Here is a 20,291-nt window from a genome sequence, read left to right as displayed (position 1 = left end):
TCTTTACAGAGATATTTAAATAAAACTAGCTTGGTTCTCAAGTAACGAAAATATTATAATTTTTGAGCACCACGAAATAAGCTCTTATGATCTTAAAATAACCTTGATCTATAATGTACGCACTGCAACATGATGTACACATTGTTTCTCAATTTTTACCATCATAAATTTTTTGATTTTTCACATTTATCAATTTTAAAACACGTTTTTACTTAAATTTGTTGACTAGGGGCATATAGAGCACCATATTATCGAGGCATAATGAGCATTTTCTGCCGTAGGATCTAGCAGCGAATTCAAATTGATTTATAGCGCCACACCTTGACTAGTTTTCATCCGACGATTTAGCCTATTGGTAAGGTGTCGGAGAGGTAATCAAAAGACTAGCGTTAGATTTCTGTTCGAGGTGATTTTTTTCCATTTACAATTCATGATCGATTTTTTTATTGTTACATTATACGGCTAGTAGCATCATCCTCCGAACAAAGCACATAATGTATGAGCGTGCGTGAATTGTTTGTATTCTACAAACAGGCCTAGATTATTTTGTTATTGCTTTTTTTGATGAATCTACGACTCACCTGACTTCATCGAATTGAATTCGCTGCTAGATTCCCCGGCAGAAAACGCACATCTTGCCCTGATTAATGGTGCTCATACTGCCTCAGGGGGGGTTCTCATTATGCCTCCACAGTGGCTGGTTTTCAGCTTTTGGCAAAATTTTTTAAAAGGCATTTTTTAACGTTTTCATCTAGTTTTTCACGTTTCAGCCCGTTGGGGAATAGGCTTTTCAAGTGTCTGAACACGAAACAATAATGTAACCTCCATATTATAGCTATTTTCTATGGTTAAATAACCATTTTCCTTAAGGTGGCCATTATGCCCCCATCTCCCCTAGTTAATCTTCAGTTCTTTTTATGGAGATTTTAATGCCTTTTGACTCACGTATTAGTTTGCTTAGGTCACAGCCGATTAGCCTCTAAAGTTTTCCATTAAGTTTGGCGGTCACCCACATTGATAGGTTGAGTGATTTTTAAGTCTTTTTTCAACAAGTTAGGCACAAAATTTACTTTGGATTCCAAGCAAGTTTAATGTATATTTAAAATATTTTTTGCCGATTAAATAAAAATTCCATTCGTCGATGTTATTTTGGAAAAAAAAATCATTCAGTGTACCCAGATAAACCCTGAAAATGAGCAAAAATTATCAAATTTACGTTTTCCTGTTCATCTATCTGTTACAAAACGGATAAACAATATTCCATTACAGCACCACTTGACAGAACCAACTTCAGCCGTCATCATTGACAAGCTCTACCACCTTTCGAACAAGGATCGGAATTTATAGCCCGGAAAGTTTCAGTTGATTCAGCTCATTTTCATGCCCTGCTGCCGATGACCGATGAATGTTGTTTTGATCGGTTGAGTGCAAACCTTTGTCCGAAGACAGAAACAAACTGCTGCTTAATCCGCTTGACTGTTCCTTATTTTGCTGCTGAAAATATGCGCGCGATGCGGGGGTGAGCTTAATTCATTAGCTATTATGCTGCACCGCCTAGCAAACTCAAAACTCCGGGCATTAATTGATAAAATACCGATTCCAAGGTCACCGGGCCATTCCATATTGGATTAAGTTTAAACGCGAGCAACTAAACGTAATTGGATTGAGATTTCATTGTTTCTCAGCTTTGTCAATGACGTTGTTGATGCATAGACGAATCAAGCTTCTCATAACTCGTTGATCGCAAATGATCCCCAGGGCCAATTCAAGGCTGCGTGGAAAAACTTAATGCGCTGTAAGCTGTAAGACAAATAAAAAACCAACAAGAATCTTGAATCTTGAATCTTGAATCTTGAATCTTGAATCTTGAATCTTGAATCTTGAATCTTGAATCTTGAACCTTGAATCTTGAATCTTGAATCTTGAATCTTGAATCTTGAATCTTGAATCTTGAATCTTGAATCTTGAATCTTGAATCTTGAATCTTGAATCTTGAATCTTGAATCTTGAATCTTGAATCTTGAATCTTGAATCTTGAATCTTGAATCTTGAATCTTGAATCTTGAATCTTGAATCTTGAATCTTGAATCTTGAATCTCGAATCTTGAATCTTGAATCTTGAATCTTGAATCTTGAATCTTGAATCTTGAATCTTGAATCTTGAATCTTGAATCTTGAATCTTGAATCTTGAATCTTGAATCTTGAATCTTGAATCTTGAATCTTGAATCTTGAATCTTGAATCTTGAATCTTGAATCTTGAATCTTGAATCTTGAATCTTGAATCTTGAATCTTGAATCTTGAATCTTGAATCTTGAATCTTGAATCTTGAATCTTGAATCTTGAATCTTGAATCTTGAATCTTGAATCTTGAATCTTGAATCTTGAATCTTGAATCTTGAATCTTGAATCTTGAATCTTGAATCTTGAATCTTGAATCTTGAATCTTGAATCTTGAATCTTGAATCTTGAATCTTGAATCTTGAATCTTGAATCTTGAATCTTGAATCTTGAATCTTGAATCTTGAATCTTGAATCTTGAATCTTGAATCTTGAATCTTGAATCTTGAATCTTGAATCTTGAATCTTGAATCTTGAATCTTGAATCTTGAATCTTGAATCTTGAATCTTGAATCTTGAATCTTGAATCTTGAATCTTGAATCTTGAATCTTGAATCTTGAATCTTGAATCTTGAATCTGAATCTTGAATCTTGAATCTTGAATCTTGAATCTTGAATCTTGAATCTTGAATCTTGAATCTTGAATCTTGAATCTTGAATCTTGAATCTTGAATCTTGAATCTTGAATCTTGAATCTTGAATCTTGAATCTTGAATCTTGAATCTTGAATCTTGAATCTTGAATCTTGAATCTTGAATCTTGAATCTTGAATCTTGAATCTTGAATCTTGAATCTTGAATCTTGAATCTTGAATCTTGAATCTTGAATCTTGAATCTTGAATCTTGAATCTTGAATCTTGAATCTTGAATCTTGAATCTTGAATCTTGAATCTTGAATCTTGAATCTTGAATCTTGAATCTTGAATCTTGAATCTTGAATCTTGAATCTTGAATCTTGAATCTTGAATCTTGAATCTTGAATCTTGAATCTTGAATCTTGAATCTTGAATCTTGAATCTTGAATCTTGAATCTTGAATCTTGAATCTTGAATCTTGAATCTTGAATCTTGAATCTTGAATCTTGAATCTTGAATCTTGAATCTTGAATCTTGAATCTTGAATCTTGAATCTTGAATCTTGAATCTTGAATCTTGAATCTTGAATCTTGAATCTTGAATCTTGAATCTTGAATCTTGAATCTTGAATCTTGAATCTTGAATCTTGAATCTTGAATCTTGAATCTTGAATCTTGAATCTTGAATCTTGAATCTTGAATCTTGAATCTTGAATCTTGAATCTTGAATCTTGAATCTTGAATCTTGAATCTTGAATCTTGAATCTTGAATCTTGAATCTTGAATCTTGAATCTTGAATCTTGAATCTTGAATCTTGAATCTTGAATCTTGAATCTTGAATCTTGAATCTTGAATCTTGAATCTTGAATCTTGAATCTTGAATCTTGAATCTTGAATCTTGAATCTTGAATCTTGAATCTTGAATCTTGAATCTTGAATCTTGAATCTTGAATCTTGAATCTTGAATCTTGAATCTTGAATCTTGAATCTTGAATCTTGAATCTTGAATCTTGAATCTTGAATCTTGAATCTTGAATCTTGAATCTTGAATCTTGAATCTTGAATCTTGAATCTTGAATCTTGAATCTTGAATCTTGAATCTTGAATCTTGAATCTTGAATCTTGAATCTTGAATCTTGAATCTTGAATCTTGAATCTTGAATCTTGAATCTTGAATCTTGAATCTTGAATCTTGAATCTTGAATCTTGAATCTTGAATCTTGAATCTTGAATCTTGAATCTTGAATCTTGAATCTTGAATCTTGAATCTTGAATCTTGAATCTTGAATCTTGAATCTTGAATCTTGAATCTTGAATCTTGAATCTTGAATCTTGAATCTTGAATCTTGAATCTTGAATCTTGAATCTTGAATCTTGAATCTTGAATCTTGAATCTTGAATCTTGAATCTTGAATCTTGAATCTTGAATCTTGAATCTTGAATCTTGAATCTTGAATCTTGAATCTTGAATCTTGAATCTTGAATCTTGAATCTTGAATCTTGAATCTTGAATCTTGAATCTTGAATCTTGAATCTTGAATCTTGAATCTTGAATCTTGAATCTTGAATCTTGAATCTTGAATCTTGAATCTTGAATCTTGAATCTTGAATCTTGAATCTTGAATCTTGAATCTTGAATCTTGAATCTTGAATCTTGAATCTTGAATCTTGAATCTTGAATCTTGAATCTTGAATCTTGAATCTTGAATCTTGAATCTTGAATCTTTAATCTTGAATCTTGAATCTTAAATCTTGAATCTTGAATCTTGAATCTTGAATCTTGAATCTTGAATCTTGAATCTTGAATCTTGAATCTTGAATCTTGAATCTTGAATCTTGAATCTTGAATCTTGAATCTTGAATCTTGAATCTTGAATCTTGAATCTTGAATCTTAAATCTTGAATCTTGAATCTTGAATGTCTCTGCGTTTTCTGCTCCATGGTAGGCCCAACCATTTCATGTTTTTGATCATTTCGATATTTTTAATGTTAAAATGATCAAAAACATTAACAAAGACAAGAAGAATATTAATATACACTTATTATTCTTTTGGACTCAGACATAAGTTCTGGCTATGGAAGTACGGTTAAATAGTGACTAGTGATTAGTGATTTCTATCTTTTGGCTTATTTCAATCAGTTCCAATCTCACATCACTATCGCTGCTCTGGGTCCTTTTAAAGCAATACAATTTCCGCATATCAATTCATTATGGAGGGTAACGGACTTATACATATTTTTGGACCGGACCGGGTACATATTTTGGACCTCCTTGAAACTTTTTCCAATGTTTCTCTAATAAATCACACAAATTTAGTAAAAGCTTCTTCTAATCATTCTAATAATATTTAATATTTCATTTAAATAAGCTGATAAGGGAGAGAAAATTGAAAATAAGTTTTGATTTTTCACAGTTGGGTCAAATCAAGCCCATTTGAGGAGGACGTGCCATTATTGGAGTCAATTTTCAAAACAATTTCTCCAAAGCTGTGTTGAATTGAACAACTCAAACATTTTCACAGCTATAAATAAACATTTGAAAACTAGCTTGCAAGCTCGAATAGACAAAAAAAAACTTGTATTAATAGCAATTTGACCCATTTGGCCTATTTTCGACCCTACTTAATTCATTAGGGACTTATTTTGGACCACTCAATATAACCTGAGTATTAAACTTGTTAAATGTTCATGAACGTGATAAAACGTTGTAAGACGATATGAAAAGAATAAAGCACACTATTTCAATAGCTTACTATAAATAAAATTCGGAATTCTGACATTATTTTATTCAATCAATTCGCTAAAGACCAAACCCGCCTTTAGACGGGGTTCACTTCTATCGGCATAAAACCAAGCCAGTCATTGTTTAAACTTACTTTTCGTGCACTATGCTTTAAACCACGTTTAAAAATCCATATTAATGGCAACTGTTTGATAAGCAGTTGTCAAAAGCTACAGCTTAAATAAGCTTAAAAACATTGAAAAAACTGGACACATGCACAATTTTTTATTAAATCATTATTTTTGATGCTTCGAGAAAAAATATTGGCAGTTTGTTCTAAAAGTTTCAACCATTCAGTGTTGATTTTCGAGAAATAAATCTTTGCTAGGTAGAAAAGTCGTAATAAAAACCCCGTCTTAAAAAGGGGTTGGGAAGAAACGACAACAAATCGGAAAGTTGTCACGTGTAAGTTGTCAATTGTTGAAATGTGTAAAAATTACGAGTGAAAAAGTAGGGGAGAGTGGGGTATCGTGGGCCATGGGGAAACGTGGGCCACTTTTAATATCTCAGATGTGTGTTGAGATAAAAATCTCAAACCAACTGTCATCGTCGTCGCTTTGCGTGAGCATATATTCCTATATGTTGTTGACTGAAATACGCATCATATGCTCCTTTTTTTTATCAACCTAAAAAAAGCTAGAAAAATTTACTTACATAATTAAAAAAACACCCGCTAATTTCATCGATGGGGAACCTAAAGTGCATAATAAAAATATGCTTATACGCTTATGATCTTAATTTTGTCATGATCTTTCACGTGGAAAAGGAATTTTTGATGAAACATCAATAAGTCACACAAACGCAACCAATTTGCAAATCATAGCTTGTGGGGAATCGTGGGCCACACATCTTGAACCACCTATATTTTCATTTTTTTATACACATTCAGAACTTAAACTATCTGTAAAGTTTTCTTATGCCAAATGAAGAGTTATGAAAAATATTTTGTCTATCCTATATAAGAAATTTTGCCAAAACGTTCGCGAGCCAGGTTTTGGAATCTATGCGATCATACATAGCTCTCTTTTTTATTTCATCATCTGAAATTGCTTTTAAATAACAAAATGAATTAGGAAATCACAGTTTTGGGTCAACTCATAAACTTTGAATGTTATTTGGTCAATTTGGATTTAGTGGCCCACGATTCCCCACCATTTTTCAAAATCCAAAAAATATTGCTTTTTTTCAAACAGTCAGAATTTGGGGAAAATAACTTATTAAAATTAAAAAAAAAAATCTTATTATACCTTGAAAATGTAGAAAACCATACAATTTTTTATTTTTATTTTATCTTTTATAATAAAGAAGTTATGGAACAACGAAAAAATGTGGCCCATGATTCCCCACTCTCCCATACTAAAAATCTAGTTTTTAAGCCACTGTGGCCATGCAATTTTTGAAAAAAAAAACTATTGAAAAACTTACGCCAACGATAATTTTTTCGTAAAACAAAAGTTGTTTTGAACATAAAACTGAACTTTTGTGAATTTTTCTGCGAAAAAGATCTGGCTTTTAGATGGTTTTTTAAACATATTTCTTATAATTCTCGCACATTCTTTCTTTTTGCAATCTCTCTATTCTACACAACTTTCGAGGAGTTGATGATGTCAGATTTCCTCAACTTATCATTGGGTCGCCTGAAGGAGGTTTGCGTTCAAAAAATTGAGCTTAAAGATAAATCAACTGGATGGTATTTAACACTGCAGAACAAATTTCTTCGAGTTTGCAGTGTGCTGTCGAAATTTTCAAAACATTTGTAAAACGCTATATAACGGAGCAGTTTTTCTGTTTTTACTCTATACACAGCAAAAAAAAAAGTTTTAAAAACGTGCACATAACTTGAGTCGCAAATGCTACCTAATATAACATTATTTTGATGTCAAACAAACTGCTGCATGTGAAGCTTCTGATGTTGTTTAGAGTCATTATTTTTAATGTTTGCATTAAACTTTCTGGAACAATTCACATTTTATTCTAATTTCCTTGGTCAATGGCTTTGGATTTACCACTTAAAGCTAAGCGAAGCATAAATTAATAATGTAGCCCGGAATGAAAATAAAAACTTTATTGATAGTGAATATGACAGATTTATTACTAATTACATCCATGGTTCTATAGGATTTTCCTTTCGACACATTTGACTTCACTAAAGCTTGGTCAGCCGGCTATTAGAGTTTAAGTCTGACCATAAAAGAATCATCGTCTATACGATAACTGTATCGCAAAATATGTAGAACTAGACTTTGCCAATGCGCTGAAATAAGTTTCTTTCCAAAACAGATACCGGCCATTGAATTATTTGCATCGACGCCTTATAATTTGATATTCGATACAGGTTTCTCTCGTTACGATTTTCAACTTGGATAATACAGCCGGTCTATTTTGCATACCGAAAATGTATAGATGAAATGCATTAGGAATCTCCTAACCATTTTCGTATAGCTGATATCCTTCTGTAAAATAACCTGAAAATGTAAAATTAGAGAAATAAACAAGCAGTAATAAGTTTGCTTAGCTTTTTTTTAACAAATTTTGATAGAACGTACTTGCCAAACAGATTCTCCGGAGCTCCGCATTCCTTTTCAAACTTTTTGATGTGAAATTTTCTTCAAATGTCAATTGCTACAAACATTGACTACTTGATGTAATACTTCATAGCCGATTGCGATATTACACAGCACGACATGTTCATAACGTGTACATCGTTCAGATGTGTTTTTTTACGAAAATCGCGAAAAATACGATAGTTGAACTACATCTTCATAATTTACATCGGTCAGCGTTACATTTTTCTGCTGTGATATTTATCGAAAATTACAGTTTTAAAGTATAAGAATATGTAAAAAAAAATTTGTAGTAAGGGAAACTCAACAAACAAGTGCAGAAAGTTAGTTCAGGAATGAATTAACGTGGTCAAACAAAACTTGACTACAAGAATAAGACAGGAAAAGATTAACTGAATTATTCACATAATTTCGAAAAAAAAACTTTTTCAATTCGAGGATAGTCCAAAATAGGTCCCGAAGATGGTCCAAAATAGAAACCTGGTGGTCTAAAATACAGTACAGTGTAATGATCGGAGAAACGAGTTTTTAGGCTTAAATCTTGTTATATTGCAAAAAACGACGATACGTTTAGATAGAAAAGCCTTAATCTTCGTAATGAACGAATAATGCAGTCGAAAATTATAACACACGTATTTTTCGTACTTCCCAAAGCGGTCCAAAATAGGTCCGTTACCCTACTATGTTGAGTTCTTGAAATAAAATCTAGCTTCATGTTAGTAGCAGAAAAGCACCTAATCAATTAACTCGCTTTGAATCGCGCCCCGTCAAAATTGCAGCTGGTTCGCAAGTTAAGTGAGGGTGCACAAAAAAATCAAATGCAGCCTTTCAACCAAACCACTTCAAACTCCTCTTGTCAACAAGGATAAGCTAATAAAATGCGCCACTATCAACACTTATGTTTATGTTGGCAGTTTTATTTGTTTCTTCCATTATTTCACGATTTGGCAGGCACAGAGCTAAGTTATTCTCGTCCGATCGAAATCGGTTTCGTTGCAAATTTCGCAGAAGCAATCAAACAGGACCGGAACGTGGACGGAATGCAAAATTCATGTTCAGGTTTTTTCGGATGGTAGGCGGATTGGAATGTGTTTGTTTGTGCGGCGGTCAAATCGCCGCGGACCTCAAACTGTTTTACTACCTCAGCTCGAGGCCCTCTGAGAGTGGCTGGTTTTATCGACTTAACCTTCCCATCGCCATTATGATTGTGACGACCAAACCAAACCACTTGTTGTCGGAATGAGTAGTCGCAAATACTGGCACTGAGTCGAGCCAATTTTAAGCGGTTTGCTTTTTCTTGAGAAGCGCCCCCTGCAATTCGCCAGATTACTCATACTAAGTCAAATTGCACGCACTCTCAATTAAATACTTGGGCCACAATCTCGATCGGTCGTCGTCGTCTTTTTCGTCGTGTGATTAGGTATTCCGTGCGAGTGCGAATGACTTCCAGAGTTGTTGCCTTTTGCTTTTGGGCAAAGACCCAACCTGGTCGAATGCCATGTGGAGGGATTGAGATCTCGTAACAACAGGTGGAAAGCTCGCGATTCGAAATGGCTAACTGACTGGCAAGTGGAGCGGCCCCGTCTTTTTGGAGGAGATATGGAAACCCGATCGGCGTGATGACGGATCCGATTACGCAATTCACTTTGCCCCGGACAAGAAATGCAGAAAATCAGTCGCGTTACGGAATTTGATTATAGTCAGTCGGCAGCGGCATCGGGTTTGGCCAGAGGGTGGTAGTCGGAATGACTACTGTGCAAGGCCCTGCAGAGTTAACGAACCACAATCAATTTCCACCTGTTTAGCTTATCTGAATCGAAATCAGTGACAGATTTTAACAAAATGACCGACTGGTTTTTCCATTAGACATTTGGAAAGAAGATAAGATTGTCAAAAACCTTTATTTTAATCGTAGTTTGAACGGTTCCGTAAAGAGCTTTATCCCTCAGCCGTCCCAGACATTTTTACCCTTTACAGTTCCAGGAGTGTTGATTTGACACTCCTGACTAAAACAAATATATCTCTCTTGTTTCCTTACCGATTTTTACAAAATCTATAGTTTTAGAGACTTCGTAATGAACTCATATGGTGTAAAACCGTACTATTTAATCAGTTGAGCGTCAAAATTGTCTAAGTCATATCAGATACATTTTGAAAATAGTATTGAAAAGTTGGCGTAATTTGGCACATTTTTGCAATTTAAGATTGTCATTGTCACAGAGTTTTGGCGAATTTATAAAGTAGCTGTTTTTCTAATCTTTCATAGACTTAAAATCTTTGAACTGGATTTATATTCACCAGAAAGCCTATTTCATAGCGATTCTAGAGGTGTAATGCGCTGCGATACATATTTGAGTTACATCACTAGATTTCCAAAGCTGTAAATTTTGTAAACATCTGTAACCGACGTTACAAAGTCCTTAGATGATTTTTCCATCTTGTTTCGAACTGTTGTTTTTCGATTTGTTAATTTAGTTAGTATTAGGGAAATTTTAAATAAATGTTTAGAAGATAGGTTTTAACAAATACAATTATTGTTAGGTTTAAGTAGGGCGTATGGTATTTTCGTCAACAAGTCTGGTTGCAAGGTTGAATGCATGTAGGTTGCATGCAAGGTGCAATAACTCGCCTAAAATATTGTTAATGGAGAAGGGGGAAGAAGGAGTGAAGGAACGCGCCAAAAAGGTTCTTTGACTCTGGGCTTGTTTATCTTCCGGCGTTCGTGCGAGTCAGGTGTGTTCCCCAACAGCCAAGAAATTTGTGAAATCAAACTGTTTGTTCTTGTGCCACCCCGTTTATTTGTTGAGGAATCTCGTTGTACGATTCATCCTAGAAAACTTGACGGTAGTCTACGTCTTACCGTAAAGGACTTCGGCCTTTGGTTCAGGAAGAACCATAACCACAAAGAAGGCTTATCTCTCGGGACTTCAAGTTTCTCGAAGTCTCTCATTCTTAAGGAGAGCCCTTCTCAGCGCGGCCAATACGGCCTTGCCGTGGACCGCTGATTCCCGTCATCGAAGGAAGACGCTGTAATCCTTGCCGTTCCTCACGCCAGACGAGCTGCCACCATTTTGGAAAATTGGTCACGTCACACATCCCCGTCCGTGATCCGCCATCGACAATACACAATTTTCGGACCCAATCCCGGGAAAGGTAACTAGTGAGCGCTCACAAACGCAGAGTCATCGAACATCCGGTACGTACCGCAACGGTTATCGACCACCGCCCAACCCACACATTACACACCCACACCACACAACAGAGAGATGAATAAAGTCAAAATCATTAATACAAAGTTTTAAAAGTAGTTTCTCTTTTCTTTTCAAAAAAAGTTATTTTCTCGTCCAAAGTATTAATTTGTTGATTGTTTTTGATTGTAGAAAACCCACAGTTTGTTTCCTTAGTTTTTGTCCGCGTTCCCCTCCTATTACCCAGCCGTAGGTCAACTCTGAGTTGAGTCTTCTGCGACTGAGCTAGATTTATCCGGGAGTTGCTGGCTAAGTCTCACATCATTTCGCCCAAAATGTCGCGAATTTAAAAAGAAGTTAAAATTCATGTGTTGGACACTTGGATGAATAAATCCGGGCAAAGTCTGGGCATTTTTAATGAAATCCGGGCAACCGAGCCGGGTCGGACTTTTCTCAAATTTAGTAACAAATATCCGGGCAAACCCGGATAAAACTGGGACATCTGGCAACCTTATGCTACATACAGGTGAGCACAGTTGTGCACGTTCACACGTTAGTAAGTAGAAGGCCCAAATATGTATATAGTTAATTTTCGATACACTCCTTAGGGATCAAAATGTTGTTTTTTTAATGTAATTAATTGACGTAACCTATAAAGAGGCAGTACTACAAAGTCAGTTAGAATACGCGTAAACTCAGTAATAAATCTGGATGCCTAATTCTAACTTGTGAATGCAAAAAGGAATAAAATATAGTTTATTGAGTGAATTTTGTAAATTTTTATGGAAAATCGGACCAAAAAGGTGAAAAAATCATGGTAGACAAAATTATAGCGAGAAAAAATAGGGTTATCAGTGCAATTGAGTCATGTTCTTGAGTAAGTTTGTCAGATTGCCCGGTTTGCCCGAACATTTAAGAGAAAATTTTACTATAGACGAATCCGGCCCGGCTGCTCAGATTTCATTGAAAAAATCCAGAATTTTTCCTGGATTTGTTCACTTTATCTGTTAAAACAAACAAACAAAAATGAAATTATGTTATGCGTGCAAAATGAAATTTTTTAAAACAAGTTTTATAGAAACAATCATAAAAGGTTTTTTGAACGCCTTAAATACCTACGATTTAAAAACTGCTTATGAGTTATATCGAAAAAAAATTGTACCTCAATTTTTTTCTTGATTTGTGTAGAGTAATTCCTAGGTTTTGACCAAATGTGCCCTGATTTTTAGATAAAATTGCCCGGATTAGTCCGGTCCGGATACGTACTGAAAAAAATTTGGCAACCTTATTATTAAGTATTTGAATTGTTAAATCTGTAAGCGCAATAAAACAGTTGAGGAGGTTGTAATTTAGCTACGACCGCAAAGTGAACTTAGAATTACGACAATTTTCTTTTATCAGTGTATTGCTTCAATACAATAAAAAGTCTGTTGAAATAGGTAGATTCATGGTCTATATTCGTCAATTTCAACATATGGCAGTATCAAAAAAACAATATCTGATCACGTGACAATTTCTCCAACCATGTAACATGATTCAACCATGTGACATAAATTGATCATGAGACATCGCCGGCCCATATCACATAATCTGACAATACAACATAATTCGACCATGCGACATAATCGGAATATGCTACATAATCCAACTGTGTAACAAAATCGGACCATGAAACGTTATCCGACCATGGAACATTATCCGACCATCGAACATAATACGACCATGCAGCATTATCGGACTATGCAACATAATCCAACAATGTAACATAGTCCGACCATGCAAAACTGTCCGACCATATGACATTATCGGACCATGCAACATAATCCGACCATGCAACAATATCCTACCAGATGACATAATTGGACCATGCAACATAATCCAACCATGTGACATTATCCGACCATGCAACATAATCTGACCATATTACGATGCAACATAATCCAACCATGGAACATAATCCGACCATGTGATATAATCCGACCATGTTATATAATCCGACCATGTGATATAATCCGACCATGCAACATTATCCGATCATGTGGCATTATTGGATATGCAACAAAATTGGACCATGCAACATAATCTGGCCGGGGAACATAATCCGACCATGCAACATAATCCAACCATGTGACTTAATCGGACCATGTAACATAATCTGACCATGTGACATAATCGAAACATGCAACATAATCCTACCATGTCACGTGCAATGACATGTAAGATACGATCGATTGAGTAAGAAATCATCCGCCACTGGAGCCTCCCTGAAAAAGAAACGTTGCAAAGGTCGTAGTGAAATTTTTTTCATCGCAAACATAGTTATCATGACAAAAGTGACGTCACTACAGGTCATTTTTGCGACGCTTTTTGCCTAGGTTAAATAAAGCTCCCTGACAACGACCCGTCGTGACGCAGGCTATGTTTATGTTTATTTCTTGTTCTTCTAGCGAGCTTGCTATAGTGTGCGTTTTTTGCACAGTGTACTTCATTGGTATCAGTATGAGTTAGCAATCATCAGCTAAGGAATCTTTCATTGCAGCATCAAGCTCACGTGTTGGCTAATCAGATTAATCAATCTTAGATATTTACGCTGATTAAATAATCTACAGTTTTCCAATTTTTCTAGTTGACACTTGAACACAGAAGAACTAATCAAAAGGATGAATCATCCTTGAATCTCCCTGGAGTTCTAACTTTCATTCGCTACAGCTTTTGAACAAGCAGTTCGGACTCTGCTGAGCTGGAAGTAGCGGTACAAAAATATGAATTTCTATGAGGTGATACTAGAAAATAATATTAGAACATTAGAAGATGCGTTTTGAAGAGAATGCAAATGCTGAGCGATAAAACGAGTGGTAATAAAACATTCGTAATTATAAAATAAGTTATGATTTATGTTGGTAATCCACCATGGGTGCACGGATTCACCGCAGTTTCTGCCAAAGTATGGGTTCACATACATTCCTTAGATTATTAGGTTCGACATATCTCCAATGCAGCGCGCCACCATACCCGGACCCCATGGCTTCGTATGAACTGTTATGTGGTGAATGTATTGCGTGTTTACTTACAGGTATTCCGGCATCCGTGTATATACCTGGCCAGCTGGCAACTGATTGAACATTCCAATTATATAGTCAGTTATATAATGAAACACATCTTACCTGTCGGCCCACTTATGGGATTCGAACCCAAAAGTTTTTCTTGCCGATACCGGGAATCGAACCCAGTACGCCTGGCGTACCAATACCAGACTCGCGCCAGCCTATCCACTAGACCACATCGGCGCTCATAAAATAAGTTATGATTTACTTGAAAAAATAGCTGAATTATTGATTTTTTTTTTTCAATATCGCAATAAATACAATTTAATTTTTGCAAAAAAAATTTTTGCATGAAATTCAAAATTGAATCAGCTCGGCTGTTCAAAATCATAACTTTCAATTTCCGTTCCAAACCGTTCAATGAAACGATTAAAAGTGTTCGACACCATCCTCCAACCCTCAAAACAAACCAATTAAGGCATGCTTAAGTTTTTAAGTTTCGGCGTCTGTTTGGCCATCATTCTCATCAAATGCTCGTGTTCAGGTCTTAGGACTGTCGATGATCTCAACTCATTCATTAATTACCACGCCATGACTGGGTGCTTTTCAGAATTGCTGTCTGCTGCTACTAGTGCTAAACCAGAAGTTTACATTCAAACCCAAGAACCCCTACACACGACCAAAACAACTTTTCAAACACAACCTGTCTTCCTCAGACAGGACCATATTGTTGGTGCGGTTCAGAGTTCATTAGGAGACCTCTCGATCTGTGCCACAAAGCTGTCAAGTGTCAAATTTTTTAACGAAGGTGAGTATCAAAGATTCTCACTTTAATTTGTTTCGATTTTCTCGATTTTGGTTTCGGATCTTTTATGAATTTTTGAAGATATACTGAATAAAACGTTTTTCAAACTTTTAAGAACTGCTGAAAACAAATGATGTGCCTTTAAAAAAATCGCACCATGAGAAACATTTACGACCAGTCCAGGAAAGACGACCTTGGTCAGGAACGATGATGTGTGTTTCTGATTTTTTTTTCTTCAATTTAGTTTGGAAAAGATCCCATGAAGAGTTGTCCTCATGAAATCATTGACACCTAAGCTTATTTTTTCGTACATTCCTAGGGTTTGGAGCTTTGTCTGTCGATTCCGGTTTTTAACGCCGTTAAATTATGTACATTATGCTTATTCGACTGTGAGGAATTATTTGAATGAATTACATGCTCATTGATGGGGGACCAAATAAAATGTGCTAATTTCTTTTGTTCGTTTTTTTTAAATCATTTATTAGATATGAGGATTCTTTTTTAAATTGTATAAAAAGTTAAGCCGTAAAAAGTTGTTTTTTTATATCACACGTTGGGACCAATGGTTAATTTGTTTGAAAAAAAAAAATAATCGCTACATAACCTATTCAAATTACAAAAAAGCAAAACAACAGAAAAGTAAATAAACAGCTGGAAACAAAATTGAACCACTTCTCAGAAGGCCGACTTATGAGTATGACTATGAGAAGGTACAATAATAATAATTTTGTGTGTTTTATTGATAGAAGAAAAAGTGCCTACACGGTTATGATGCGCAGTGACTTTTTTTATTTTGCTTCCACTTTAGGGGAGCGATGGGTTCCATGCACTTATCGACAATTCATGTTATGGACACTCAAAAATAGCATACGTTCATGCTTTTCGGTGTTTTGTATTCATTTATTCAGAAACATAGTCGATGGTCATTCCACGTGCTCAAAACACCCACCTCTCCCTTTTACATGTTTCAACTAAATACAATCATAGACCCATCATACCGGCTGATGGGCGATTGTTGCCGGTACTTTTTCCTCCATTGTTGTTCGTGCTTCGTAATGTATCTATCAGCCATCATGCCACCCACCCTTTATTTAAATATTTTACTTACATCTACCTACCAGTCAGTGCAAGTCTAAAACTGTAGCATTGTTTTCATTCATTTTCAGGTTCATTGAAAACATCATTCCTGGCCGGAAGCACTTTCAACGTCTCGTGGCATCTCGCATATCCGCATCGGGTAAGTTTGAATATTTTTAGCTTTTTGCGTTTTGTTTGCTTTTCCCTCATTTGTCGTGTCTGGGTTCGTGCCGTGATTGCGTTTCGAGGTTTCGCACTTGATCGAATCAAGTTCCTGAAGTTATTGGTTGATCGTTTAAAAAAAATCGTACCTAAACCTACCTAAATACTTCAATACAAAAACCATACCTTATTTAGATTTTTTGAAGATATAGCAAGGCTCAAAGCATACTGATTTTCTCGCCTGTGTTGTGCCACAATGAAACCAATCGTCCGTAGATTTATAAATTCAAAGATTAAATTTTACAAAAAATAAGACATCCTAGCAAAGTGATATAATCGACGTCCTCGATATGAAATTTAATTATTTATTTTCATAGCATTTCGTCTCACGGCATAGCACCAAGGTTGCCGAAATCACAGAAAAATCTGTAATTTCACAGAATTTTGAGCAAATTTTCATCACAGAATCTGTGTCACAGAACACAGAATTTTAAAATTTTCACAGATTTCACAGAATTTTTGTTTGGATTTCCTAAATTATAATATTTTTGGACAGTATCAAATTTAGATTTCTTACTTTGAATCAGAAAAGTATGATAAGATTGGTAACGGTAATTGATTTTGTCCAACTATAATGTGTAAAAGACCAAATTTCTCATGAATTTTCTGTGAAATTCAATGAAAAAGCATCACAGAATTTCTTCACAGAATTTTTGGGCAAAATCACAGAAAGTCAGAATTATTTTTTTCCAAAACACAGAATTTATTTCGGCAACCTTGCATAGCACGCAGGAAAAAGTATGGTATTTCCAACAATAATCGACCTATATTCAATTATATATCTGATTGCTTCTCGACCAACTATAATCATCCAAATTTCAACAATACATATAATAGAAAATCTGATTGATTACGTACATTCAACAATATATAAATATAGTACATTCAACTATAGTTGTATGATTGATTTTGTGCATTCAACTATAACACTAGAAGGACCGCACCAGTCAAAATGACTGGTTGGACACTTTGTGTGTTGAATATCTTTTAAATACTTCGCTTTAAAAATTCGCAAAAATACGACTTTTCATGAATTTTGAATCTCTTCAAAACTGTGTATTTTTTATTTCACTAGCTCTTTTAATAAGCGAGAAAAATTTCTCCATGGACACTCGGACCATGACCAGTCAAAATAACTGGTAAAGTTCACAACCCACAACTCTAACAAGATAAAAAAATTTCGCTTGCTTTTGCTTTCATTTGCAATCTACATTCAATACAATGAGCCCTAGTTGATTTATAGTAGGCAGAAATGTGTCATTCGTTATGAAATTATTGATTTTCGATGCGAAGTCATGAAGATTTGTAGGAAAAGTACTTGGATTGGCCGCTGTGTGGCGCTTCAAGCACTTGACTCCCAATTTTTGGTGCTCAACTATAATTAAACTTTATGTCAGAATTTGGCGAAATTTCATCAAGATTTGTAAAAGTTATGTTTATATTTAATACATGTCTATTCGAGTAATCGAGTAGTTTTAGGTGATAAATATGTTTTATACTAAACTAGAATGAGTAATATAATTATGAATTGTGTATTAAAATTTGAAGACATCAGCTATGAAATTGAATAATTTAAATGATATTTCAACATGGGTCCACGGAGTATTTTTTTATGTTGGTTATCCACCATGGGTGCACGGATTCACCGCAGTTTCTGCCCAAGTATGTATTCACATGCATTTTTAGATTATCAGGTTCGACAAATTTCCAATGCAAGTTCACTTACCGGTATTCCGGCACCCGTGTTTATACTTGGCTAATATACTATACTAGCTGGCAACTGATTGAACCATCTTATTGAACATTCTTATTATAAGAGAAAACACATTATACCTGTCGGCAACGTATGGGGTTTGAACCCAAGAGTTTTCTTGCCGATTCCGTGAATCGAACCCAGTACGCCTGGCATACCTAGACCAGACTCGCGCCAGCCTGTCTGATAGACCACATCGGTGCTAAGATATTTCAACATGGGTGCACGGAATGGCTGTAAATTCGCCGTTGTAAATTATATAGAAAAAAACAGTTTTCAACTTGCTTCAGAAAAGAAAAATATTTTTGAGGTATTTGAAATGCAATATTGGTCAATCGAAAAACTTTTAAGGAAAACCAAATCAATGTGTACATTTGACAATGTTGATTAATTATTTTTATTTTCACTGTTTTCCGTCGCACGACACAACTTGATGCATATAATTCCTAAAATTCACTCGGTCTATGGTAACCGTTTTCCAATTTCTTGGATGTTGATCAGATCTTATCAGATAAATATATGATTACAAAAACCTGTTTTTAATAATAAATAAATTAATTAATTATTTCAATATATAATTGAAATATTTCTTTTCCGGGAATGAAAAAACGGAACTAAAAATAAAAATCGCCATTTAAATTATTATGTCTCAACATGAAAGACTTGGTTTCGACTTTGATTTAGTTAAGAATTGTAAAAATGCTTTTTAAAAATTTGAAAAAATCCAATATTTGATTTTAAAACGCGGTGAATCCGTGCACCCATAATGAAAAACCATGTATATAACACAAATTTTCATTTGAATCTATAAAAGTCTTTATTCTTTACCTGTAGCATGCAAAAAAGTTGATTTTGGATGAATGGCGTTAAATCCGTGCACCCATGGTAAATTGCTCTACTTATGAAAAAAATATGCTTCAAACCCTACAATATCAGGTATAATTTATGGGCAACGTGTTGAAAAATTTCAAAGCTATGAATGTTAGAAAATATCTACTAAAACAAAATTGAAGTGAAACTGTGCATCCATGGTCAATACCCATAGCCATCTAATATGATTTTATAATGAGATTAATAATGTGTTTTAATTTTTTGATAATTATTTCAAATATTCATTTAATGATATCCACGCATTCGTCAACTATGCCAAAATGAGGTGATTCCGTGCACCCATGGTAAAAAAAATATTTCCATTTTATAACAAATATGTTATCGAATAAATAACAAAATATTTTCAAAAAAAAAGTTGAAAATATTATGATATAAAAAATTTTCCCTTTACCAGTCATTTTGACTGGTCAAGGTCCGAATAGAAATATTCAATTTGCCGGTCCTTCTAGTTATAAATATCATAGATTCAACTATGGGGCCGTTCACATACCACGTAGACAACTTAGGGGGGGGGAGGGAAGGGAGTATGGTGATGTCCACGCTTGTCCACGGAGAGGGGGGTAGGTGTTTGGGTCATGTCCACGTGGACATACTTACTTTCAAAATATTTCCTAAAGGTGAATAAATATTAAGATGTTTAAATCAAAATCTTTAAATGGCATACCTCTCCAGTTTAAGTTTAAACAATAAGTAGCTACTTGGAAGCAAGTGATAAATATGATAATTAAGAAATTTAAAATTTTTTATTTTTTTTATATCAGGAAATTTTTATTCGGTTTAACAAAATCATCCATTTCTATAACAAAAAGGCAAAAAGAGGTGTTTTCTAACTGTCAAATTACAGGTATTTAGAATAAAAACTTTTTCAAATTTGTCCACGTGGATATCCGGGGAGGGGGGTAGGGGTTTTCCAAATGTCCGCGCTTGTCCACGAAGGGGGAGGAGGGGGTCAAAAATTTGATTTTTCTGTCCACGTGGTATCTGAACGGCCCCTATAATGTACGATTGATGTCATACATTCAACAGTAAATATAGTAGATTCAACGATAGTAATATTATTGATTTGATTATAAATATGACAGATTGAACTAAAAGAATATGATTGATGTAATTATAAATATGATAGATTCAACTATAATAATATTTTCAACTTTATTATAATTATGATAGTTTCAATTATATTTCTATGATTGATTCAATTAGGTCAACTATAAATATTGTAAATTTAAATTCTTTTTATATTGTAAGTTATCATATCTTAAGATGTTC

General features: G+C 34.6%; 1 protein-coding gene across 2 annotated transcripts in view; it reads left to right on the top strand.

Annotated features, from left to right (window-relative positions):
- The window catches only part of LOC129754880 (uncharacterized), a 141,101-nt gene that overhangs the window by 56,765 nt on the left and 64,045 nt on the right, over nucleotides 1-20,291 (top strand). For both annotated transcript variants that reach the window (XM_055751131.1, XM_055751132.1), the window contains one exon: nucleotides 16,246-16,316. In XM_055751131.1, coding sequence (XP_055607106.1) covers nucleotides 16,246-16,316 — 71 coding nt within the window. The remainder of the gene's footprint in view (nucleotides 1-16,245; nucleotides 16,317-20,291) is intronic.

This window comes from Uranotaenia lowii, chromosome 3 (genome assembly GCF_029784155.1).
Source record: "Uranotaenia lowii strain MFRU-FL chromosome 3, ASM2978415v1, whole genome shotgun sequence".
Lineage (NCBI taxonomy): Eukaryota > Metazoa > Arthropoda > Insecta > Diptera > Culicidae > Uranotaenia > Uranotaenia lowii.
The sequence above is the reverse complement of the archived record's forward strand: the minus strand, read 5'-3'. Positions and strand labels throughout refer to the sequence as shown.